The sequence below is a fragment of the Phoca vitulina genome, unplaced genomic scaffold, assembly GCF_004348235.1.
Source record: "Phoca vitulina isolate PV1807 unplaced genomic scaffold, GSC_HSeal_1.0 scaffold56, whole genome shotgun sequence".
Classification (NCBI taxonomy): Eukaryota; Metazoa; Chordata; class Mammalia; order Carnivora; family Phocidae; genus Phoca; species Phoca vitulina.
In genome coordinates, this window is record NW_022589759.1 from 7,018,952 (window position 1) to 7,045,428 (window position 26,477).

A 26,477-nucleotide genomic window follows, 5' to 3' on the forward strand; every position below is an offset into this window, starting at 1 on the left:
AGCTGGACGTGGGTGCGGGGATTGCTGCAGCAGTGAGGCTGAGGGAGGTGGGCCAAACACAGGTGGCAGAACTGTGGCTGTTTGGCTCAAGAAATCAGGCATGGTCATCAGCAACACTTGGATAACTGCAGAAAAGCAGGTCCCTGGGCCCTGTTCCCAGCATTTTTAGTTGGTAGGTCTGGAGTGGAGCCTAGGAATATGCATTTTCGAGATAATGGGCACTCATGCATTCATGTCTCAGTGCCAGGCACTCTGGGAGACCCTGGGAATATAACTGTTAGGGGAGGAAACCAGTTCCTACTCTAGAGCCCTTACAAATAAATACATGGCCACAGACCTGTACCCCTGAAACAAATAATACATTATATATATATATATATTTTAAGTATTATTTATTTATTTGACAGAGAGAGAGGGAACACAAGCAGGGGGAGTGGGAGAGGGAGAAGCAGGCTTCCCGCGGAGCAGGGAGCCCGATATGGGACTCGATCCCAGGACCCCAGGATCATGACCTGAGCCGAAGGCAGACGCTTAACGACTGAGCCACCCAGGTGCCCCAATACATTATATGTTAATTAAAAAAAAACATAAAAACCCCCACAAATAAATATATGGCAAGTTTAAAAAGGTTACCAAGAAGTGTTTTGTAACTCATGCTGAAGACATAAATGCACGCAGTGTCACCCTGAATCTTCATACACCTGAAAAATAACTCAGGCAAGCCCAAGATTGGAGGAGAGTAGAGAACGAAGGGGCCTTGCAATGTTGGTTCTTGTTGGTTTTTGGATACTTCTAATGAAACAAGGTCACCAGGGCTTGGTTACCATGTGGAGTTGGTCACTCCCAGTCTCTGGATTTCAGGTGACTGTCACTCTATATGGCCTGGATGGAGAGAGTGAACCCCACCACCTGTCAGACCCTGACATCCCAGTGTTTGAGCGAGGAGGAGTGGATGTCTTCTTACTCTCCACCCTGTTCCCCCTGGGGGAACTGAGGGGCCTGCGGCTGTGGCATGACAACTCAGGGGACCGGCCATCCTGGTAAGTCGGGGGGAGCAAACCATGAGAACTCACTAAGACACTGTGCATCTGCTGCCTGGCTGATCCTCACAAGCCTCTGCAAACACATAGAATGGATACCCATTTCACAGACAGAGACACTGAGAGTCAGAGAGACCCACCCACCTATGAGCCATACAGATTGGATCAGTAGCTAGGAGAAGGACTGGAGGTTGCAGCCTGAGGTCCAGTGCTAGCCCCACCCTTGGCACATTTGCAGCATCAACCTTCATTTAGCCTCCAGTTTCCCATCTGTAAAATGGGGATAGATGCCCATTTTGAAGACAAACCTTGCCCAGTAAGAGGAGACTAAACGAGACACTGGGCTGATTATTTAGAAGAGGTAAGAATATCCGCCACTGCTGAGCATTAAGCTAAGGCTTCCCGTTTCTGCACCTTTTTTCTCATCACTCCTCAAGGACAAGTACTCTCATTCTTGTTTTACAGGTGGGAAAATCTAAGCTCAGGCAAGATAAGTGACTTGCCCAAGGTCACACAGCTGGCAAGCTCCTGGGAAGCAGACCCTGAGATAGAGTTGAGGGTGCAGGGTGCCTGGGACCAGCCCCTGGGAAGGGAGAGAAGGAAGCAGGATGAGCAGAGGGAGAAGAGCTTTGACGCAGCACAGCAGCTTGGCTGACCCCCATGGGGAGCTCTGGAGTGTCCCGAGTTGGGTTGGGATGCCCAGGTCTTGATCACACCCAGTCACTGTATCCAGCAGTCATTGGATGTTGGCCTCCCCAGGAGGGTGTGTGACTCAACAGAGGTGGCTCTTGTGTGCCTAACAGGGCTGTCCTCCTGGAAATGAGAAAATGCATGTCTGGAGCTTCCGAGCATAGTCTTCATTACACAGTAAATGCTCAGTAAAGAAGGGCTCCTGATATCATTGCTATTCTTGTCGGCCATAAGGCAACAGAAGAAATGGCTGCTCCTGCATCTGACATCCCATCAGAGGCGAGATGATTTCATTTCTTCCCCGGGTCTCAAAGACCTAAATCAGGTTAGATGATACCCATGAAGTCCTGAGTCTAAAAGAGATGGCTCACTCTCTGGGTGGACGCCAGCAGGAAGACCAGCTTTTGTGTCCTTATGTCTGCGCCTCCCTGAATGCACACAATCTAGACAACTTGGCTTTCCTCACTTGCATCTGGATGCTGGCCTTAGGCTTGCTGCCCTGCACCAGGGTTAATAGTTTCAGAATGTACCCTCTTGCACCATATCTGTGAAAATGTGGCAGCCTCCAATAGCTGGCTCTCCACACTAGCTGAGCTCCCACATGAGGCCAATTCACCCCCTGATTGGGCATTTTGGTCAAGGCACCAAGAACAATGAAGAAAAACACAAAATCTCTCTTTTCAGGAGTTCTTGTTCTTAAACTCAGGTTTGTGAAGGTGTCAATCTTTGTGGTATCCAAAGAAGCCTCACCCCCCCAACCTTGTCCTCAGAAGTGTGGGTCCCTTCTCCAGGTACGTGAGCCGGGTGCTGGTGCATGACCTGGCTAGGGACCGGAAGTGGCATTTCCTCTGCAACTCGTGGCTGTCCATTGATGTCGGAGACTGTGTCCTTGACAAAGTATTTCCGGTGGCCACAGAGCAGGATAGGAAAAGATTCAGGTACTTTTTTTTTTTGTAAGCAAATGCTGTTTACCTTGTTCTTTCATCTCTCGGGCAGTTGCGTCGCAATCCAGTCAAAGCAGAATAAAAGCATGTTTCGGCTTTTGGGCTTGGGTCGCTTCAAGTGTGTGACATTACGAACCAATCAGTTTTTCTTGTTGGGATTGAGGGACCCTGGAGGGACATGGACCCTCGGAAACAGAATTATCTTTGAGGTGGTGAAATGGTCGAACAGTTATGCATATTTCCTTACACATGTCATAGAATAATATATTTTATATGAGTAAACAGACTGGTTTGAATGGTGATTCCATGTTTGGCCATCTGGGGTTCCTTCTTCATGCAATTTTACCCTACATGGGTGTTTCAGCATCTATGTCCCTTGGCTTTCCTTCCTTCCTTCCACATCTGGTCAAACACATAAAAGCAGGTATGAATGTACACACACGCTCATGTGCACACACACAACACCACGGACTGTTGTTTATTTTATAACTTTTAAAATGGCATTACTCTAAATATATTACCTTATTTCTTCGATGACAGACCATGAACATCCTTCCAGGACAGTATGCTTGGGTCAAAGTTTTCCTTATTGGCTGCATAATATTCCACAGACCAGATGTCCCACAACTAATTCAACCATTCTCCTATCAATGGACATTGAGTCTGTTCCCAACCAATATTAAAAAATCAAGAGACTCGGGACGCCTGGGTGGCTCAGTCGGTTAAGTGACTGCTTTAGGCTCAGGTCATGATCCCAGGGTCCTGGGATCGAGTCCCACATCTGGCTCCTTGCTCAGTGGGGAGCCTGCTTCTCTCTCTGCCTGCCTCTCCCCCTGCTTGTGTTCTCTCTCTCTGACAAATAAATAAATAAATAAAATCTTTAAAAAAAAAATCAAGAGACTCCACAAAAACCTGGCAAGTATGAAGATGCTGAGCCAGTGTTCCTGCCTGACACAATCTGCTAGAGCAGAGTACCAGCTTTCTTCTTCGAAGGGCCATGTGCTCTCTGTTTTGCCACAGTCCTCATCTACCCCTAATACCTCACACCCAACCCACTTCATTTAACTTATTTATATCTATCCAGGTCCCTTTAAGCTTTTGAGTTTGTGATCTCTACTTTAAATGGCTTCTGAGTTAGGTTCAAAACAAAGTCTGTTTCCAGTGCATTTACTGAAAGGTGACTTTCCCTCCTAGCTGCCACTGGGAACAGCTCAGCCTGCAAAGGGAAAAAGTCTGAGTCAGAGAGACTTGGACCCAAGGATAGGCAGAACACTGATGTGGGCACACAGCACACAGTTCCACATGCATGCTTCTGACTCGTTGCATGCCCTTGCAAAAGTCAGCTCACCACTCCAGGCCTCAGCTTCCACATCTGAAAAATGAGTCATTCAGTGTGCCTCCCCAAAGGGGACCTGTGCAGGTCCTGGGAAATGATATGGGTAGCATACGTAGCACAGGGAGGGGCTCAGAGTAAGTGCTCCATTACAGAAGCAGATATGATCCTCCCAATGCTTCAAACTTGTGATGCCTGGAAACTAGACAAAGAGCTGTCTGAAGGCAGGGCCGTGTCATTCCCTCATGAATCTTGGTGCCCAGCAGAACACCTGGCACACAGCACCAGGCTCACCAAATATTTGTGGAACTGTCAGTAGAAGGATGAGTAGAACGATCACGTGGAAAATCACTGTTGTTGGCAACTGACCTCTCTCATTATGCACCTTTACTCTGAGTCCAGGCCACTCCCACAGCACAGAGTGATGGTCAAAGTACCGTGCAAACCTGAGGGCTGCTGGCATTAGCCACCAGAATGGGCGCCAGCTGGGAAAATCAGTTCCACACACTCGCAGGAGAATCTGGGCCCCTGTGCAAGTCCTGTGGTTGGACTAAATTCTAGACTAACTAAATTCTAGACTAACATGGATGCCTAACGAGAATATGGTGCCATTTTCGGAAACCCTGTCTTGCAATTTTGATTCTCTCAAACTGAGTCTGAAGCTAGAGCCTGGGATTTTTAACCAGTATCCTCTAATGCACTAATTATAATAAAACTAATATTATAGTTATATGATTATATTAAAATTATAACAAAAACAATAATTGCTAATACTGATGAACACTCACATATATGCCAGCTACTTTGCCAAATGCTTTACAAAAATCATCACTTAATCCTTTCAGCAATCCCATGAGGCAGGTTCTGTTATAACCCCCATCTTACAGACGAGTAAATTGACGTGCAGAGAGTAAAGTAACTTGCCTGAGGACACACAGCTGGTAGGAGGGCCACCTAGGATTCCAACCCACTCTGTTCAGAACCCCCATATTAACTCTAAGTGATGCTAAGATGCTGTATGTCTTCCACATGAGAGAAAATAGAGGATAAATCTTAGAAATAAACTCCTCCCTTTCAGCCCAAGATTGCTCCAAAGAGACCAGCCTTCTCCCATCCCTGCCCCTCTCTTCCTGCCTTCTCACAGCCACCTGTTTTTCATGAAGACCTCCACGGGCTTCCAGGATGGACACATCTGGTATTCCATCTTCAGCTGCTCAGCTTGGAGCAACTTCACCCGTGTCCAGAGGGTGTCCTGCTGCTTCTCCCTGCTCCTCTGCACCATGCTGACCAGCATCATGTTCTGGGGTGTTCCCAAGGACCCAGCTGAGCAAAAGATGGACTTGGGTAACTCCCAATGTCATGACAGTCAGAGCTAGTGGCCGGTGGGTGCCACATAATTCCACAGATCCCAAGACCACTCTCAGGTTCAGTAATTCTCTAGAACTACCACAGAAGTCAGAAACACCATTATGCTCATTACAGACAAAGGATACAGATTAAAATCAGGAAAGGAAAGAGGCACATGGGGCAGGGTCCAGGGGAGACCAGGGGAGACCTTCTGGTTGTGTTCTTCCAGAGAAGCTGTGACAATGCTCACTCCTCCCAACAATGATGTGTGACAACACACATGGAGTATTGCCAACCAGGGACACTCACCTGAGCCCTGGTGTCCAGAGTTTTTATTGGGGCTTGCTCACATAGACATGACTGAGCCCCATGGCTGACCTTAGCCTCCAGCCCCTCCAGAGGCTGAGGTGATACTGTGTGGCCAAGGCCCACACCATAAATCACTGTTAACATAGACTATACAGTGTGGTCCAAGACCTCAGGTAAACAAAGGTGTACCTACCAGACAGAACTTAGAGAGCTTAGAGGTCACCTCCCAGGAGCCACTCAAGGGCCAGGCCTCTCTTTGGGCAAGGTTAATCCTTATTACACAGACACCTTCTGGCAGTGGTGGAGGAGGCTCTCCCATTAACCCTTTCCCTCCTCTGTCCTAGGTAAAATTGAATTCACTTGGCAGGAAGTGATGATTGGACTGGAGAGCTCTCTCCTCATGTTCCCCATCAATCTCCTAATCGTTCAGATCTTTCGAAAAACCCGTCCTCGGGTCACTAAGGAGCAGAACACTGGGAGATGCGACAGGGGCTCCCCTAGCCTGGCCTCCTCACTACAGCCCATGGAGAATGGCCTTCTGACACTTGAAGTGGTGACCAAGGCATGTCTTCAACCTTGGTGGTGTGGGGGTGCTCTGGTCTGGGCAGAAATGGCGGGGGGAGTCCTGGGGCTTGAGGCCTGGCAACCCCATGATGTCTGACAGCATCAGTCACCAAGATTCATCAATGACACACACACGTGTGCACACAAACACGTGCATGCATGTTCAGTTGTGCACACATGTATGCACATTGTGCAGATGCACACACCTATAGGCACGTACATGCATGTGCACATACATATACAAAGGCATACACAAACACACACATATATACCTTTGCACACCCATACATACACACACATACATATGCACACACATACACACATGAACACATACATACACACAGACACCTACGTACACACACACACACACACTTTCTGGGTACCTAGTGTGTATGAAATATTACACCTTTATCAGAGATCACAGCTGGAAACCAGAGAAGGGACTCCCTCTGCATTCATGCACTCAATAAACATTTACTGAGCACCTACTACATGACACACTTTGAGAAATACAGCCTGGAATGCGTCAGTTCAAATCCTAGAAGAGGGATTTATAGGTGACAAAATGGAAACTTGAGGTGATCCAACATCATATCTCAAGTGGGCAAAGCTGGGATTCAAACCCGGACTGCCAAGCCCCAGGGTGAATGCTCTTGACCACGATGTTGCCCCCCTCACCTTTAGCTCACGTCCCTCTTACCCAACCTGGACTGACTTGCAGGATATGTGGAGACTCGTCAGCTCCCTGTTTAAAGCTCTGAAGGTGCCATCACCTGCCTCTGGCTGGGACTCAGCAACCCTGATGGACATCAACCAACTGTTGGCCTTGGTGGAGGAGGTCATCTGTCTGCAGAACATGGTAGGGCCGGAGTTCTGGGAGGAAGCCAAACAAAGAGAGGATCCTTTAATGCTCCCTCTTGGGTCTCTACGAGTGAAAGGTAAGTCCTGATGTTTCTGAGCCGAGAAAGGGGGTTACGTCTGGGCCAGGTGGAGATAGGACTTAGGGCCGGGTCTGTATCACTAGGGAGTGAAGAAGTCCTACAGGGTCTCCCTCACTGACCTCCACTGCAACCACCTGCCATCACCTCCCTCTCTCTGCACACAGGCAACCCGCTCTCTTCACAACACCAAGCTGCCTTCCCACCAAAGACATTCCCACATCTTGTCCTTTCATCTAGAATGTTCTTTCTCCTCTCCTCTCTTAGCTAATTCCTAATCAGGCTTTAGTCTTGTTTTAAGCACTCCTTCCTCAGGGGAGCAACCCCACCCCCCAGGCCACAACAGGGTCTCCAGCCACATACTCTTCAGCCCCCAAGCATCTCTTGCATTGCTTTTACACTGCCTGCTGTCCAGTCATGACTTGTGTGAAGAGCCGTTTCAAGTCTGCAGCCAACCTTGCTGGACCGTGAGCTCTGTGAGTTCAGAGCCATCTGACTGTCCTGTCTCCACCGCTTCCCTAGTGCCTGTGCCTATGCAATACATAGAAAGCACGCAACAAACATGCATGGAATGATGTCAGCATAGATCATCATTATGGAAAGCACAAAGCAAAAAGGCATGCTGTTCTTTCGTATATGGTAAGAAGAGCATTGGCCAGCCTGGTAACTCTGGGTACTGGCTCTGTCATTAATGGGCTGTGTGACCTTGGACAGGTTACTTCAGTTCTCTGTGCCTCAGTTTCCTTTTCTGCAAGGCATTGGGGGATGCAAAGTCAAACCAGATCCACTTCCAAATGTGAGGGGCAGGACATAAGATGATGGACAGGACAGTAAAAAACATTAAAGAACACTGAGTTGCAGAGTGAAAAAGTCACTCCTCCATTCTCTTCCAGGCCTTCTAGGAGCAAATCTCAGTTTGGTACTAGTGTGTCTTTAACACTCTTTTAACACTTGTTCTGTTTGGCAGAGAGATAGCAGGTCTCAAACTCGGAGCTTTTTGAAATAGTATTCAGCTAGAATTTAGTAACATTATTTCATTTTTATTGAGTTCTGTGTATGACACATTATTCTGGCTTGGACTAGTCTCTCTGACTCCACTCCTGCCCCTTTCCTGTCCATTTTCCACCCACATCAATGCCACCAGTGTTCAGACCAGGCTGTCCAATAGAACTGCCCACAGTGCTGGAAATGTTCTCTATCTGTGCCATCCAGTATGACAGCCACTGGCCCCATGTAGCTACTGAGCACTTGAAATGTGGCTGGTGTGATTGAAAAACTGCATTTCTCATCTTAATTTCAATCAATTAATGGGGCCAGTGGCTGTCACACTGGCTGCTGTGGGTTAAGAATGCTGCCATTTTTAACACACCAGGCTGATCACTGTCTGAACCTTGTTTAGAATACAGACATGGGGTCTACAGAATGGGGAATTTGAATTTGTAAACTCTTGGCCGCACCTCTGATACAGTGAATTACATTTCTGGGGCTGAGGCTGGAATCTGTAGTTTTAAACAGTCACTCAGGTGACTTTCAAGCACACTGAATGTTGAGAGTCAGTGCCCTCAAGACAAGATCCCACATCCTTATTGGCCGGGCTCATGCTGACCCTGTGGTCAGCCCCACCTTGACCCCCATGCTCCAGCCACCCTGGAGGATTTGTCCCAGAGAGCTGGGCTTGGGCTGGCCATGAAGGCCGTCCTGCAGGAGCTCTGCTGATGCCTGCAATGGACACCTGGCCTTGAGTTTGGGGGCTTTGGTGTTCATAGCAGAGGCCTTAGGACATGAACTCTCGAGTCAGCCAGGCCCTGGGGCTCTCCCAGCTGCAAGAGTAGCTGTGCAACTTTGGACAAGTTGCTCAACCTATGACTTAGCTTCCTCCCCTGTAAAATGGGAGTATTGATCCACTTTGCCTCTTGACTCATTCCGAGGACTGAATGAGGTCATAAGACACATGAAACCTTAGACTCAGCCTGATACAAAGCAGGTATTCAGTAAGTGGTGTTACAATTGATTGGGAGTGATGGAATCTTCCAGAAACATTGCCAGAGGGGTTGCAACATGAAGGCTGTTGATGTTAGAACCTGCAGCTGTGGCTTCAGCAAGGAGGGTGAGGGAGGAGGCCTGAGTCAGAGGGGGGCAGAGTTGATGTTGTCCCAGACCTTCACCGTCATCGAGCCCGAGCCCGAGCCCAGCGGCACCCTTCTCCACGTTGCTGGTGACCTTCCCACTCATTCACTTCTCACTGGTGACTGCGGAGGGGCCGTGGGTGGGGGAGTGCTCTCTCCTGCCATCTCCCGTATCTGGCTTCCTGTTCCTCTTGCAAAGACAAACACTGATCCAATCAACCTGGGCCCTTACTGCTCTGGGAGAAGGTGTCCCGGGGCGCCAGCCTCTCAGCTCAGGGCCAGAGACCCAGGCCTGGTTCTGCCTGGAGAGGCCAAGCCCAAGCTTCCCCTAGAACACATGGGGAATAGTGGAAATGTTCAGGTTTGTTTTTTTCCTTGCAGTGAGTAATTTAAAACAAAAAAAACACTTTGTTTTAAAACTTTTTAGGAAGCCGAAATTTGAACAAACCAACTGTAGGAAAACACTCATGAGATAATCGGGGGAAAACTTGACCCCTCACTGGGTATTTCATGCTATTAAGGGATTATCATTACTCATTTTAAAGGTTGATAATGACATTATGGTTTTATTTTTAAAAAGAGTCCCTATCTTCTGTAGAAACATATACAAATCGAAATATTTAGTGACATGACCTGGGCCTTGGAATTTGCTGCAAAATCATCCACGTGGAGAGAGCAGGCTGGGTGCCAGGGAAACACGACTGGCCACGAGTTGGTAACTTTGAGTAGTGGGTGTGTGCAGGTTCATCTCATTACTCTACTTTTGTAAGTTTAACATTTTTCATAATAAAAATAAGTTGAAAACAAAAGATTAAGGCTAACACTATCTTTGGCACCAGGCAAATCTTGTATATATTAAAATATTTGCTGGGACGCCTGGGTGGCTCAGAAGGTTAAGCGTCTGCCTTTGGCTCAGGTCCTGATCCCTGGGATCAAGCCCCACATCGGGCTCCTTGTTCACCAGGGAATCTGCTTCTCCCTCTGCTGCTGCTCCCCCTGCTTGTGTTCTCTCTCTTTCTAACACGGAAATAATAAAAATCTTTAAAATAATATTTGCTGATGAGATGATACCATGTCTAGGATTTGCTTTAAGGTATTCCAGAAAAAGAAGAAAGTGGGGGGAGGGGACAGAGACAAAACAAGATTGGCAAAAGGTTGGTGCTTGCCACAGCAGGTGATAGGTATTTATTCTGTTCTCTTCTGTCGATGTGTAAGGAAATTTTGAGAGTGCCCTTGATAAAAGGTTAAAGAGGAACATATGAATTCTAACTGGCCATTGGAGCCTGGTACCTTTCCCCATCTTCCTGAGCCTAGATCTCTCATGGCAAGGCACATAGTAAGTGCTCGATGCAAGAAAGCTGTTACTAACACTGTTTTTATGGCAGGCAGTCTGCTCTGTCATTCGGCACCAGCTGATGCTCTCTGTAACCTTGTCCTCCAGAACAAATGCAATGCCTTATGCCAGAGGTGGGCCCAAGTGACCCTCAGAAGGACAATGCCTACAAGCAGTGTCTCTACCTTCAGCTGGAACACATGGAGCAAGAACTTCAGCTGGTGGGGCCCCGTGGCTTCCCCCAGAGCCAGAGCCACGCCCGGGCCCTCAGCCAGCTGCAGATGCTGAAGGGCTGCCTGGGGGGACAGCTGGGCACCCCACCCCCAGGGTACACCAGGTAATCCCCTCCCCTGGGTGCTTAGTGGGCACCTGCCCCCAGTGGGGGGCCTGCAGAGAGAGTGTATCCCAGGCCACCTTGGAAGGATGTTCACCCAGATCACATGTATAATATGAATAATACCATATTTCCTCAATTCTTAAGATCATTTTGTGAGATAGGCCAGCAATTTACAGGAACTTTCCCTTCAGAAAAAAAACAAACAACCAACCAAGTCATTAAATGTGCCCTTTGAGGTGGGTATCAGATAAAGAGGTGGGTACGAGATGCCAGATAGAATACAGAATAGCCCTTTGAGATGGGTACGAGATACAGGGTCTGAGAGGTCAAGGAGTTTGGCCACAGTCATGCAGCTGGTAAGGGTGAAGTGGGATTTGAACTTGACCTGGCAGGTGCCACTCTGATCACACCCACCCTGCATTTCAGCTTCTCGACGGCGAGCAAGCATCCTCGTGGCCTGCCCTGGTGGTGCGTCCTGGTGGGCTGGCTCCTGGTGGCAGCCACCAGCGGCGTGGCAGCCTTCTTCACCATGCTCTACGGCCTGCACTATGGGCGGGCCAGCTCCCTCAAGTGGCTCATCTCTGTGGCTGTCTCCTTCGTGGAGAGCGTGTTTGTCACCCAGCCCCTGAAGGTCAGGCTGCCCTGGACCCCTCTGCCCACACTTTCCATCCTGCCAGCTGCCCTGTCCTTAGGCTCAGCCATTCCTTTGTCTATTGATTACAAACCAGGTGGGGCTGGTGCCAGGTGGGGAATTACAATGAACATAATCTCTGTAATAATCCAAGTTCTGGGACAGAGACTCTAGGCCAGGCCGAATGGCTTACCAAGATGTGGCAACTCAGCATCACTGACCCTCAGGAGGGTCCTCGCCTCCGTTCTATAAATGACAACCTGAGGTTAGGAAGGTAAGGTCACAAACATCTTGCCCTAGGTCACATGTATAAATATGAATAATACCATATTTCCTCAGTTCTAAAGATCCTTTTAATTGTGAGATAGGCCAGCAATTTATAGGAACTTTACCTTCAGAAAACAAAACAAAACAAAACAAAACACCAAGTCATTAAATCTGTGCATCATTTGGAAGATGCATTCCTATTTCTGAAATGTAAAGTTACTGTCAGAGTTGGAGAAATACTGAGCCCCAGCCTGGAGTTTGGAGCCACAGCTCCCCCTGGAAGGAGTCAGGTGGTAGGAATATACTGTGTGTGTTGGGGTGGGGGTGGGGGTTGCTGCAGAAAGGAAGGGACATTTACAGTGAATCTTTATGCCTATGAGACTCTCCAAATCCCTAACCCCCATTTTACCTGATAGTCCCCAGTTCTGCCCTGAATAGCCTTTATCAGAAGGTTTAAACAACTCCCGACATCTCCTCCAATCTAGTCTGAGAATAATAAGAATGGAGTTGTGAGCCATTTTTGTTCCCAACCAAAGCACAGAATCCTACGAAGCATAAGCTTAGGTGCAGAGATGAAGGCATGGATGGAATGAATTACTTAATACAGGAAGAAAGGGGGAGGGGCGGAGGCAGGAGGGAGATGTAGTTCAGCACTAGAGGCAGTGTAAGAGATAAGCGGGGGCTCTACCAGCAGGGGAGCGCAGGTGGGAAAGCTCTGGTGTGAGAGGTAGTGTAAGAGATAAGAGGGGGCTCTACCAGCAGGGGAGCGCAGGTGGGAAAGCTCTGGTGTGAGAAGCAGGGTGAGCTCAGGACTCGCAGTCTCTCCTTGGTGGCCAGGTGCCCTGGCCCTCTCCCTTCACAGCCACGTCCCCTCTTGGCACAGGATGGCCTGGTTCCCACCTGACTTCCTCGGAGCATGGCTTCTGTGCCCAGGACACAGATGTGGCCTTGATCCTGACCCCTCTCAGATCCCAGGAGTTGATAGTTTTCAACCCAGGCCTGGGGTTCACAGTGGGTGTTTTCCAGGTGCTGGGCTTTGCTGCCTTCTTTGCACTGGTCTTGAAGAGAGTGGAGGATGAGGAGGAGCTTGTGGCCTCCCTCCCAGGACATCTGTCTGGCCCAGGTAACGGTGCACAGGTGGAGGCAGGGGCCTGGAAACCAATGAAGCTGAGACAGCCCTACAGAGCCCAGCTGCTGACCTTCTTACCCCATCATTCCTTCACCCCTGATTGGGAAAGCACCTCCAAACCATCCAAACCAAATGACTCCTTCACTGTCTCTTGAGAAACCTTATTCCTTCTCTACCCCAGCCTTTCTCTCTGGCACCCAAGCACGACTGCTTGGCCAGAAGAGGCCGCTTGGGGGCCACACTCTGCCGGGCCATCATTCTCTGTGAAATCCCAAGCAAGCAACTTTCTCCTCCTAGGCTCGGGGCCCTGGTCTTTAGAATGAAAACCAAAACAGAACATGCTTGCAGGTGGGTTCCAGGACAAGGGTCTGCAAACCACAGCCATGAGGCCAAATCTAGCCCACTGCTTGTTTTCGTAAACAAAGTTTTATTAGAACAGAGCCATGCTGACCCCTGTTGGAGGAGGCCACTAGCAGCCCCCTGCCCCCCCAACCTGATTTCTCACTTCCCAAACTGAACAATCCCGAGAATGCCTACAATAAGATAATCACAAAAACAAACATGTAAACAGAACAGAATCAACACTCTAATAGTCTATGCAGAGATTTTGATGTTTGGGGAAAATAAAACGGGAGCAAATAAACAAAAGGCATACCTATATTATTGTACTAACATTATTATATAGTGTGGTTTCCTCCTCATGGGCCTGTATTCTTCCACTCTAGGATAGGATTTGGGTTTGTTTTTGTTTTGGCTTTGCAGATCCATTAAAATCTTCCCAAGACAAAAGAGTAATTTTTGTCCAAAGAGACGCCAGCTTCCAGGACAATTAAATATTCATTCAGTCATTCTTTTGGCAGCCACTCAGGGAGTACATCGAACAGGCAGTTGACTGTTCGATGACTTAGGAACATGATTTACATAAAATCCACTCATTGTGAGTGTGTAATTCATTGATTTTAGTAAATTTCTAGAGTTGTGCAACCATCCTCTTAACTCGTCATCCTCAAAGGTTCCCTCTTGACCATTTGAAGCCAATCCCTGCTCTCACCCCCCGCAATGCAATGCAGCAGTGGATGGAACGGTTGCCCTTGAAAAGCACAGCCCACAGGGGGAGACACATTAAACAAGTAAACAATGCTAGCGTGAGATGTGAGGAGAACTTGGGGAGAGAAGGGGAGAGTGCAGGCCTGTCTGCTGAGGTAGTACCTACGTTGGCTCCTGGAGCCTGGCGAAGGGAGGGAATGCACACTGGGCCCTTGAAAAGGCCCTGCGGTGGGACAGAGCTTGTCATTTTACAGTGATTACTGACAGTGTGGCCCAAGCATGGGGAATTAGGGGAAGAATGGTTCAAAATGAGAGCTGAGAGGTGGGTGGGGAGCAGAGCTTTGGGTAGCACCCAGGTCAGTGCTGGAGTTCTGGAGTGCTACATAGGAGAGAGGCATGATCTATCTTGTGATTTGAGAAAGATTAGTATGGCTGCTCTTAGGAAACCAGAAGTATTGGGTCAAAAGTACAAGTGGGGAAAAGACTATCGGAATGGTCCAGACAAGAGGTGACATGTCCTGGCAGTGAGGGTGGTAAGAAAGGCATGGATTCAAAAGACAGTTTGGACAATACACACCTATCAGAATGGCTAAAGTTAAAAGTAGTGATAATACCAAATGCTGACAAGGATGCCGAGAAACTGGAGCATTCACACACTGCTGGTGGGAATGTAAAGTGTTGCAGTCACTCTGGACAAGTTTGGCAGTTCCTTTCAAAACTAAAAATGGATTCACCATATGCTGCAGCAATTGCATTCTTGGGCATTTATCCCAGAGACTTGAAGACTTATTTCCATGCAAGAACTTGTATATACATGTTCAGAGCAGGTTCATTTGAAATAGCCAAATGGCCGCTCCTAGGAATCTACCCAAAAGAAATGAACATATATGTCTATACAAACACCTATATGTAAATGTTCATAGCAGCATTATTCCTAATAGCCAACACTAGTAACAATCTAGATGTGAATGCATAAACAAACAGGAGTGTATCCATACCAAAAAAGAAACTAAATACTAATTACACAACAACATGGATGGACTCCAAACCATTATGCTAAGTAAAAAAAACCAGACACAAGAAACGATGCACTGTAGGATTCCATTTATATGTAATATCCAGAAAAAAATTTATAGAGACAGAAAGCAGATTAATGAGGCTGAGGGTGGGACAGACTGGGAGTGGGGACTAACTTCACGGGGATGTGAGGGAACTTTCTGGGCTGATGAAAATGTTCTAAAACGGTTGTGGTGATGGTTGCACAACTCTATAAATGTATTAAAATCATTGAATTGTAAACTTCCAATGGGAAAATTTATGAAAATTATAGCTCAATAAAGTGGCTTGAAAAAGATATACTTATACATGACAGGAATTTGAAATATTAGTGAACCCCTTCTTCCATCTGTTACAGTTACGGGAACACTGGGATCCGTCTTAGGGTCCAGGAGCATATGAAGGGAGGGCGTTGTGCTTTCAGTACGACACAATTCTGAGCACAGGGATGGCAGGGGCAGAGGCGTGGATGGCAGCATTGGGAAATGGCTCCTGAGGAAGAGGAATGGTGGATCCTGTTGTTCCTGGTGAGGGAGGAGGCTTCTGGCTGCAAAAGTAGAGGCTGGGTCCATTGCCCTTTGGGGGACTGTCCTCGTGTCCTTGCTTTCACAGGCCCTTCTGCCTTGTTTCGAGCACAAAGATGCAGCAGAAAGGACATTTACCAGCCGCCTTTGGCCGCTGACATCGAGAAGATGAAAACCACCCATCTCAAGGAACAGAAGGCATTTGCCTTCATCAGAGAAATCTTGGGTAGGCAACCAAGGTCACCCACAGCAGCCTCCCCACTCACTGCTTGTCAGCACAGACCTGAACAGACAATGGTGCAATCTTTGACAGACCCACGCTGCCTCTGGGCCTGTTTTCCTAAATACCAACTCACCCCAGCTTCTCCCCTACACTTAAAATCCCTCGATGGCCCCACATGGCCCTTGATAAAATCCACACTTCCTACTGTGGCTCCGCCCACCCTGAGTCACCTCTTGTAGCCCCCTGTGCCCTGAGCTCTGGTCACACCATGTTCTGCTGCTCCTGGGACTCCTTGCCCTCTCTGGACCCCAGGCCTTTGCCCAGGCTAATCTAATCTGCTTGGAATGTGCCTCCCCTCCTCCCCATCTTTTCTTCTGGCTAATTCCTTATTCTTTAATTCTCAGTCCAAAGACTGTCTTCAGAAAGACTGCCCAAGCCTGCTGACCAGGAGCTTTCAAACATCACTGTGTATCTTAGTCTGTGTTCCCCCATAAGCAGATTGGGGTACAAGTAGTTGGTTTGGGAGGTGATCCTGGGAAACACTGGTAGAGAAGAGAAGGGAGGTGAAAGGTGTGATGAGTGGGTTCCATGTGGGAACTGGAGCTCAGTCCTGCTGGGGACCTCTGTGGGGGCATGTAGTACACACTCCCGGGTTGTCATGCACAGGTCACTGGTGAGGGCTGCTCTCGGGGAGGACATGGACCCTGCAGCACATGCAGCCAGACAAATGCAGAGAGCAGGAGAGCTTGCAGAGGAGTAGCAGCATGTTACAGAATGAAGAGAGCCCAGAGGTGTGGGCAGAGCCCCAATTCATCCCAGGCAGGGGTTGCTGGGATGCATATTCCCAGGCCCTGGACCCAGAGATTCTGGGTAAGGCTCTGCATCCCCCACATTCTAATGGCTGGCATCCTAAACTAAATCTTTGTATGTAAGGGTCCCTTACATCACACTCACCTGTCCACAGGTGAGCTCCACGAGGGCAGGGAACACAACTGTCATTTTCATGGCCCTGTCCTCAGCGTTGCAACATGGCAGAGCCCCATTTTTAGAAGATTCTTTTTTTCTTTTTTCTTTTTTAAAGATTTTCTTTATTTATTCATGAGAGATACAGAGGCAGAGGCAGAGGGAGAAGCAGGCTTCCCGCAGAGCAGGGAGCCCGATGCGGGACTCGATCCCAGGACCCTGGGATCATGACCTGAGCTGAAGGCAGACGCTTAACCAACTGAGCCACCCAGGCGTCCCTAGAAGATTCTTTTAAAGAAACGTTTATATAGCATGAATTCTGGGCAGGCACTATCTTTAAGTGCTAATAAATATTAATTTGTTGACTCCCTCATTACAACCCTGTGAAATAAAATTATTATCCCCATTTCACAGATGAGAGTAAAGCAGAGGGGTTAAGTCACTTGTAAAGGGCACATGGATAGGAAGTGGCAGAGCCAGGATTTGAACCCAGGCAGGAAGTTCATGATCTGTGGACTTCACTCCTCCCCACTGTCTAAGGATTGGTTCCACTGTCACTAGGGGGGCAAGGAGCTGGGCCACAAGACCTCGACTATTCCGAGCTATACGCCATTCCACTTCCTGCCTTGGGCTTGGTGGGAGGTGGGGGCTATGCCTGACCAGGGGCTGTGCCTCCGTTTTCAGCACACCTGGGCTTCCTGTGGATGCTGCTGCTGGTTGCCTATGGGCAGAGGGACCCCAGCACCTACCACTTCAACAGACACCTTGAGCACAGCTTCACCCAAGGCTTTTCAGCTGTGTTAAGCTTCAAGGAATTCTTTTTTTTTTTTTTTTTTTTTATTTATTTGACAGACAGAGACACAGCGAGAGAGGGAACACAAGCAGGGGGAGAGGGAGAGGGAGAAGCAGGCTTCCCACTGAGCAGGGAGCCTGATGCGGGGCTCGATCCCAGGATCCCGGGATCATGACCTGAGCCGAAGGCAGACGCTTAACGACTGAGCCACCCAGGCGCCCCTCAAGGAATTCTTCATGTGGGCCAACACCACCCTCATGAGCAACCTGTACAGTCATTACCCAGGTACTCTCCCTTCACCCCAGGACCGTGTCAGCTCCCCTGTGCAGACTCCTTTCTAGGAACAGGAGTGGGTCACTGTCACCATCAGCCATATGCTTTGAAGGACAGACCCTCAGAAGGTTGTGTATGCACAAGAGAAGGGCCTTAACCCTCCTCGGATGCAGAGTGGAGGACTTCCTAAATGAGAGATAACCGAACATGAATCGGCTAGGCAGAAACAGTATACCGGGCAAAAGGGACAAGGCGAGAAAAGGCAAGCCTGAAACACCAAGGCACTGCTGTTCCTGGAATTACAAAGCATTGGGTGTGGCTGCAGTGTAAGGTATAAGTGGAGTAAGAAGCAAAGCAGGAGAGAGAAATAGGGACCAGATCATGAAGGGTCTCAGAAGTTCATATTGAGAAAGCATTGACAGTTTCTCTGAGGGAGTAACATAATCAAATTTGCATTTAAGAAGGATCATTGCAGAATCCTGTGGAAGTTGGAATAGAGAGCAGTTAGGATGCTGGGGAGAAATGATGGGGCTGATGCAGGGATGAGAAGCAGGAGTGATGGAGAGATGGGCATGGGTGCAGATAACACTGAAGAGGTAGAGTTGATGAGCCTTGCTGACCATTAGGATGTGGGCATTGAGAGAAAGGGTACAAAGTGTCTCCAAGTTGATGACTAGGTGGTGGGGGTACCATTCCTCAAGAGAAGTTATGCAGGAAGTAGAAAACACCTAAGGTAAGAACATGGTGATGAATGTAGCCTTTGGTTGACCATAACTACTTACTCTTGACTGTTTCTACAATGGGTACATTGAAGTTCACATTAGCATCCAGGCCAGGATGCACTAAGACGATTTTGATGGCTAGGCTGACCCACCTGTTTTTCATCTCCAGGCTTTATCACTGATGGGAACTCTAAGCTGGTTGGCAGTGCCCAGATTCGCCAAGTGAGGGTCCTGGAAAGCTCTTGCCCTCTTGCCCCACAGTTGCAGGCTTCTCTTGATGAATGCCATGCACCATATTCCCTGGATATTGAAGACCTGTCAGACTATGGGGAAGGCTGGAATGCCTCCATACCCAATAACAGCAGTGGCTTTTCCCAGGCTTGGCAGTACCAGAGCCAGAGCCAACGCCGAGGGTATCCCATCTGGGGCAAACTCACTGTGTACCGGGGAGGAGGTTATGTGGTCCCCTTGGGGACTGATCGCAAAAGTGCATCAAGGTAAGACTCACTTGACTCGTGTGTGGCCAAGGAAAGCCATTTGCTAGAGTCTAGGTCTGATTAACAGGGGCAGCAAAGCTCATTCATGTCATTGTAGGGAGGGACTAGGGGACTCAGAAGTATTCAGATTGTATTTCCAGGCCCTGGAAACTGCAATCTCAGAGTCCCTCTCCAGCACTCTCAGCCTAATGGGCTGAGTCTGGTGGCCTCTGCAAGAGCCAGTATAGTGATGGGGAACTCTACCACACAAAGCCATCCACCACCAGGCAGGTGGGAAGTGGTTAAGGCTCTTATCCTTAGCGAAGAATCATGTTTTTATGTGCAGTGAGTTACAGTACCAAGGAAGAGCACTGAGTATGGAGCATTCACTGTTCCTATAGTGATAGAAGCAAGCGCTCTTTGTCTGAAGGATGTCACCTTATCCCTCGAGGTTGCTCACTACAAACATAGCCTTAAGAAATGGCTTGGGCAAAGCCCAGCCAGGAACTTGCATTCCTGGAATACCCAACATGATTGTGCATGGACATCCAGAGCCCGTGCAGACCGCCTCTCCCAGCACACTCTAGAGTTAGAGAGCCCTACGTGTGAAACCCTGGCACTGCTCCTGTTAGCTATGTGGCCCCAGGCAAGTTAGTGAACCCATGTGCACCTCAGTCTTCTCTAGGAACACAGGTAACAAACCCCCAAGGAGAACAACTGGCAGGGGTCCCCTAGGATTAAGGACAGGACAGGAATAGTCAATTTCAGCATAAGAGGGGTTTTCCTGCCACTTGCAACAACTGATATTCTCTCTTCTATACACCAGGCAGGACACAGACCCAGTGGGCACAGGGCATATTTTAAAATAGGCCCATTACTATTGCTGCCAGTAAAACAGCTGTCACTATTACACACACACACACACACACACACACACACACACACACACACGACATGCTATTGCATTTTCTCTTCACAATGTTCCCGAAGCACTGGTGTTAACACTATTGTAGATGAGGAGACTGAGTCCTGGAGAGGTTATCAGCTTGCCTACGAGGCAGTCAGGATTTGAACCCCGGTCCCTCCAGCACATGCTCTTTCCACAACACCAGTGGGCAGACCTCCAGGAACTCGTTTCATGTGAACTGCCAACCCAAGAGAGGTCTCTACTGCTGCTATTGCTGCCTGCTTAAGCCCGTGATTTTCTATGCGGTTCCTCTCACATGGTGGTCCTTAAACTTTAAAAAGCGGCACAATCCCCTGGAAGGCTCATCAGAACACAGATCCCTCAAACACAGATCCCCCAGAGGAGTTTGTTTCGAGAGGTCTGGGGTGGGGACTGAGAATCTGCATTTCTACTGAGTTTCCAGATGATGTGGATGCTGGCAGTATGGGGACCACACTTTGATGACCTCTTCTCTAACACCCAGGAGAGCATGGGTGCCAAGACACTGCACCATTGGTGGGAAACTGTGATCACTCTCAGGAGCAGTGCCAAGGCCCTATGGCCCCGGGCATAGAGTGCAGGGAGCCACTGTAGTTGGAGATGTCCCTAATTAGCCCTCTTCCTACAGAATTCTCCAGTACCTCTTTGACAACACCTGGCTGGACAGACTGACCAGAGCCGTTTTTGTGGAGTTCACTGTTTACAACGCCAACGTCAACCTGTTCTGCATCATCACTCTGACCCTGGAGACTAGCGCCCTGGGTGAGCAGCCTTGCCTGTGACCCCGTCTAGAATGTTCTGGAAGACAGACTCCCCTCCCTCTGGGCCAGGCCTCCTGACCAGGCTGGGCCTCGCTGCCTCAGGGCCAGAGTTCTGGGGCCAATGGTTGTTTGGGAGATTCGGGGGTGGGTTTTGGTTCTCCCTGGGCACCCAAAGGCCAGGTTCCAGAGCTGCTCCAGCTTTATTCCTAGGTGCCTCCACTTCTCTCTGGCCTGTCTCCCAAGATACCCTGAGGGAACCCAGTTGGAGTCTGAAGGCAGCTCATCACCTTGAGCTTCCTGCTCTGGGGAAGGCAGGCTGGGGAGGGGGTGACCTGGTTACAGATAATTTCAGCTAAAACAACATTTTACAACTTGTACCTCAACCTACAGGACAAAGTACATTTTACATTATTTTCCAACACACACACACACACAAAGATACATAACTGAGACAAAAGCTTCAAAAATATATTCCTTCACTACATGCAATATACTCTGATATTTTGTGTTCTGTTCCATTTCTTTCTCCCCATTTCCCACCTTCCACCTCTTTTAACGCTATCAAAATCTATTGAAAACACTGATCCAAAGCTTCATCAGCTAATAACGAATTTTCCTAAAATTCAACCACCTCTCCTTTAAAAATTAAGCCATTTTTAGTATCAAATTACATTTTTAATAGAGCTAATACATGCCTGTAGTTCTTTAAATTTCATAATAGTAGAAAGAAAAGTAAAAGGCCTTCAACTTTCTTGATCACTGGCCACTGTCAAGTGCTTCTTTTAAATCCTTTTGTGTGTGTGGGGGGGTATTTGTATCCTTGTGTTCTCCTACTTCTTTTTGCCACCTTTGTGGTTCTTAGGGACCAATTAAACAGCCTGTCCCCAAACACATTTAATTAGATTATGTGTTTCTACAAATGAGAAATGAGGATTGGGTTTCAGGTCTGGTTGGTTCAAGCAGTCCACTGATATTGGCAAGGACTCAGGTTGTTTGTGTCTCTCCATTCTGACATTTTCGGGGTTGGCTTTGTCTTCAGAGGCGATAGCCTTATCAAACTTTTTTTAAATCATTACTAAAATATCATTACAATACTCCCCCCAAAAACAAGACACATAAATGGATGAAAGATGATTCAAAAGAAGGCTGAATTTTAGGCATACTGGTCAATAGATGAATTGATCTTCAGTGAACTCTCTTTAGGTGAACGAGCTTTAAGTGAGCCAGCCTGGAGTAAATGAATGTTCAGTGAGTTGTGTGCTTTGGCTGGAGGTGACTGAGGGCACAAATGGCTGACACCAGATGCAGAGGATAGGGAGTGGCTCTTCCAGAGCAGCTTCCCGCATCCCCTCTAATATGTCCATTATCTTTGACATCCACTATGTGTCCAGTCCCTTGGGTCTGTGGGTCTAAAGGACCTTTCTCTTCTCTTCTGCCCTGGCCAGCCCTCAGAATGCCTGAGCTTTCATCATGCCACTGATGACTTCCAGTCAGAAGTGGTGGCTCTGAGCGGGTGGGTGACCAGGAGTGAGCAGAACATGTTTTGCTTCCCAGGAACCTTCTTTGCGCAGATGAGCCTGCAGAGCCTGCGCCTGTACCCCTTCACTGACGGCTGGCACCCCTTCGTGCTAGCAGCAGAGGCCATCTACCTCCTGTTCCTCCTCTACTACATGATTTTGCAGGTGAGGTGTAGACTACGGCTCCATGGGATGGAAGCAGCAGTGTGCCTGTTCCCTCTCACACACGTTCCCCAGAGTGAAGCCTCAAGAAAGGAGAGGGGAGTGTTCTGCTAACCTGTTTGCCATGGCACCCTTTTGGTCCTTCTGCAGTCCTGAGAGCTGACCCAGATCAGGGACCAGCTTTCAGCACCTCTCAGGAACTGAGACTCAGAGGGTGGTCCTTCCTGGGTGGGGAAGGGAGAGGAACTGAGACCTTCCAAAATGCCAAAGGTAGCTGGCAGTTCACCTGTGGTCCCTGGGAATTAGGAAAAAAATCCCCTCTGCCACCTTTAAATAGCACCATGCTGCAAAACGAAGGTGCCGATGTTGATAATGACGGTGGTTTGAGGAAGCTGGGAACTCATTTGAAGCTTGGTACATACCCCCGCCCCTGCCCCACCAAAAATGCAAATCAGACATCTTGAAAGGGCCTCCCCATCCCCGGCTCAACAGCCACAACAACCACTTTGAAGTAAGGATGATACTTTGATTGTTTACCACGTGACAGACATTGTGTGAAGAACCTTGAGTGGATTTTCTCCTTTAATACCAGGAGAAAGTTTCTATTGGCTCCACTTCACAGAGTAGGAAGCTGAAGCCCAGAGACATTAAGGAATTTTTCCAAGGCCAAAACTGAATCCAGAGAGTCTGACCCCTGAATTCGACACTCAACCCCTCTGTCGCACCTCAGACTCATAAACCTTGATCCCACGGGGCCTCTGAGCATCACCATTGCCAACCCAACAGGGAACAGTCATCAAATAGCAACCTTAAGAACATCAAAGGAGGCCCATCCACCACCCACCCCCGAGCTCACTCCTCCCCTCTGGATTGCCCTCACCCTCTGCCTGCAGCTGCCACACAACGCTTCTCTCCAGAGCCCTTACATCTTTCTCAAAATGCCACTTAAGCAGTTCTTAAAATCTTCTGCCATCTCCATCCCTTTATAATGGAGGCAGACTTTAGCCTCTTAGCAGCCAAACACAAACCCATTCTCCGTAAGAGTAGGGAGGAGGAGGGAAATAGAACAGAACGGTAGGAAAATTCTCTTTAGTGGGAGGGAAAAACAGGAGGGAGGCCTAGAACTTGCACAGCGTAATTCCTTTCGACGACGTGTGACACCCGATGGGGAAAGAGGATTAAAAACAAAGTTTCCTGCCAATCTAGAAAACCTCTCCACAAAGGTAGGAAAAAAAAACTACTTTAACAAAATTACTCATTTTTAATTGTGGTAGATAAATATATATAACATAAAATTTACCACTTTAAACATCTTTAAATGTACAGCTCAGTGGCGTTATGTACATTCACATCGTCGTGCAACCATCACTACCATCCATCTCCAGATTTATTTTCCTCTTACAAAGCGGAAACTGTACCTGTTAAACAATTACTCCCCACTTCCCCCTAAGAAAACAACTTTTCTTACTGAATAAGCATGACACTATACTGTGATGCACATCCCAGGCAATCCACTAAGAGATTCCAAAGACAGAAAGCAGTCTCACCCTTGCATTGCCGGTCAAATAGGACCCATTTTATATTCATCCTTAAGATAAACAGTAATTAATCCTCAAGAGGATTTATGGAATCATCTGTCCCACTAGTCCACCCTAAATTCACCCGGTAATTGGAGTGGCCACTTGTGTTTGCTAACTGCCTTTATCAAAAGGAAAAATAAATGTACATGTTCACACTAGGAGGTAATTTTGCAACCTGGAGCCAGGGGCCTACCATTTGGCTCTTACCCTCCCAGGGAAACTGGGAGTGAAGGGCACAACCTTCCTTCCTTTGTGTTCACACTTCAAAGAGAAAGCTCCCAGGTCCTTTAGAAAAACATTCCTGAGGCTAGTTTAAGTTTCAAAAAGATTTATATATGTCTCAAAGGGGCAGAGAAAGATTTCACAATTACAAGTTTTCTAAAGTAAATGCTCTATGAAAGGGTGGGGGGTTCTTTCCCATTCCCCAATTTTTTGCATCAGAGATAATTAAATGTTTTTCTTGTTAGATGCTGTATTTACTCTTATGTATCCCCCAAATTCTGCAGCCCAAGTTGGTAATGAAAGCAGAGGGGGGGTCTGTGCACAAGGCAGGGGAGAGGCCCCAGGCACTCTAGGGCTTCTTTATTGAGAAGCCTCTCCAGGATACAGTAGGCCCCTGCTGGAGAGTCATCTTGGGGGGGGGGGTTGGAGAGCCATGGTGGAAGGGGTAGGGAGGCACAGTTCTGGCTACAGCATTTGGTAGAACCTCCAGCTCCTTTCCCAGGCCAAGCTCATGAGGAAACAGAGGTGGTGCTATTTCCATAGCAAGTGGAATCTTCTGGAGCTGACCATCATCCTGGCCAGCTGGAGTGCCCTGGCGATGTTTGTGAAGAGGGCCATCCTGGCAGAACGTGAAATCCAGCGCTACCGGAACCATGGGGAGGAGTAAGTGTTCTGCCTTGGCCCCCAACTCCCACACTAGACCTGCTTCCTCCAGCTCTGTGGCCCCAGGGTCAGGGGGGAGAACCCCCCTGGGGAGGGTGTGAAATCTTGTTGACCCTCAGATCATCAGGGTCACTCTTTTTAAAAACATAACTATAGCTACCACTTAGATTCAGGTTTGGGGCCTGACACATCTGCAGTTGAGAGGGCTCTTTAATACAAAATAGAACAATATCTTACTTTTGCAAATCTTACCAAAACATAAGACCATGTGACACCCTGTGAAGGTCCCTGCCCCAAAGATGTAGTAGCACACCAGTCTGCCTACATCTGCTACTGTTTACATAAAGTGTCCACTCTGCTAGACCAAATGCACTAGCCCACCAGATGCTTGCAAGAACCCATGGCGGTAGACGTTGTTACTACCCGGACGAAGGTTTGCCTCTTGGTGGGTGTTGAGCCAAAAGACACGACCAAGCCAAAAGAATAGGAAAAGGAAGAATTTTACTTGCAACAAGTAAAGGAGAACACCGAGGATCTTTCCCAAAGCAATGTCTCCCCAAACCACAAAATTGGGAAAGTTTTAAGGTAAGGGTGAATACATATTCGAAAGGGCTTGCGTGCACAATGGGGAACAGCATGGCATTGGGGCAGAAGTCATCTAAGGTAACTGAGTCCAGGTTGAAGTCACTAGGGCTGGCAAAGGTCAGCATTATCATTTCCCTGGCTTTAGTTGGTCTGGTATCTGAGTACTCAAGGGGGTGTAGATCCTGCAAAGAGAACTCAAGAATGTACATCAGGTCAATCTTGGCTTTGTTTTAGCACAGATTGTCCCTGATATGATCAGACTATATCCTGGCCTGATAATGGCTGTTTTATTCTTACATTCGTTCACAAGATGGCCAGGGGCCTAAAATGACTTCCTATGTCAAGAAAGCTAGGTCTTTCTGTTTCTGGGGACTCCTAACTCTTTCTGCTTACATTAACAATATTCCATTTTACAAATAAAGAAATTGAAGGGATGCTTGGGTGGCTCAGTTGGTTAAGCATCTGCCTTCGGCTCGGGTCATGATCCTGGGGTCCTGGGATCGAGTCCCACATCTGGCTCCTTGCTCAATAGGGAGCCTGCTTCTCCCTCTGCCTGCTGCTCTCCCAGCTTGTTCTCTCTCTCTGACAAATAAATACATACATACATATATACAATCTTTAAAAAAAAAAAGAAAAGAAAGAAATTAAAGCTCACAGAGGTAATTTCCCCAAGCCACAGAGCTAAGAGGTGGCAGAGAAGTAGTTTAAACCTAGCTTATGTCAGGGGCTCAGTCAGTACAACATGCAACTCTTGATCTTGGGATTGTAAATTCAAGCCTCATGTTGGGTGTAGAGATTACCTAAAATAAAATCCTTAAGGGGTACCTGGCTGGCTCAGTCAGTAGAACATGCGACTCTTAATCTCAAGATCATGAGTTTGAGCCCTATGTTGGGTGTAGAGTTTACTTAAAATCTTAAAAAAAATTTTTTTTAAAACCCCAAAAACCTAGCTTGTATGTCTCTAGGATCGCAATCC

The 26,477-nt window shown here is 48.0% G+C and overlaps 2 protein-coding genes across 2 annotated transcripts in view; one reads left to right on the top strand and one right to left on the bottom strand.

Moving 5' to 3' along the window:
- BCO1 (beta-carotene oxygenase 1) overlaps positions 1-26,477 on the bottom strand; it is a 164,696-nt gene that overhangs the window by 109,586 nt on the left and 28,633 nt on the right. The window lies entirely within an intron of this gene.
- The window catches only part of PKD1L2 (polycystin 1 like 2), an 89,955-nt gene that overhangs the window by 55,584 nt on the left and 7,894 nt on the right, over positions 1-26,477 (top strand). The window contains 15 exon segments of the mRNA XM_032389863.1: positions 862-1,040; positions 2,522-2,668; positions 5,152-5,351; positions 6,008-6,225; positions 6,949-7,165; positions 10,733-10,961; positions 11,388-11,592; positions 12,886-12,982; positions 15,704-15,841; positions 17,486-17,608; positions 17,817-17,879; positions 18,759-19,086; positions 20,640-20,773; positions 22,327-22,454; positions 24,756-24,916. Coding sequence (XP_032245754.1) covers positions 862-1,040; positions 2,522-2,668; positions 5,152-5,351; positions 6,008-6,225; positions 6,949-7,165; positions 10,733-10,961; positions 11,388-11,592; positions 12,886-12,982; positions 15,704-15,841; positions 17,486-17,608; positions 17,817-17,879; positions 18,759-19,086; positions 20,640-20,773; positions 22,327-22,454; positions 24,756-24,916 — 2,567 coding nt within the window.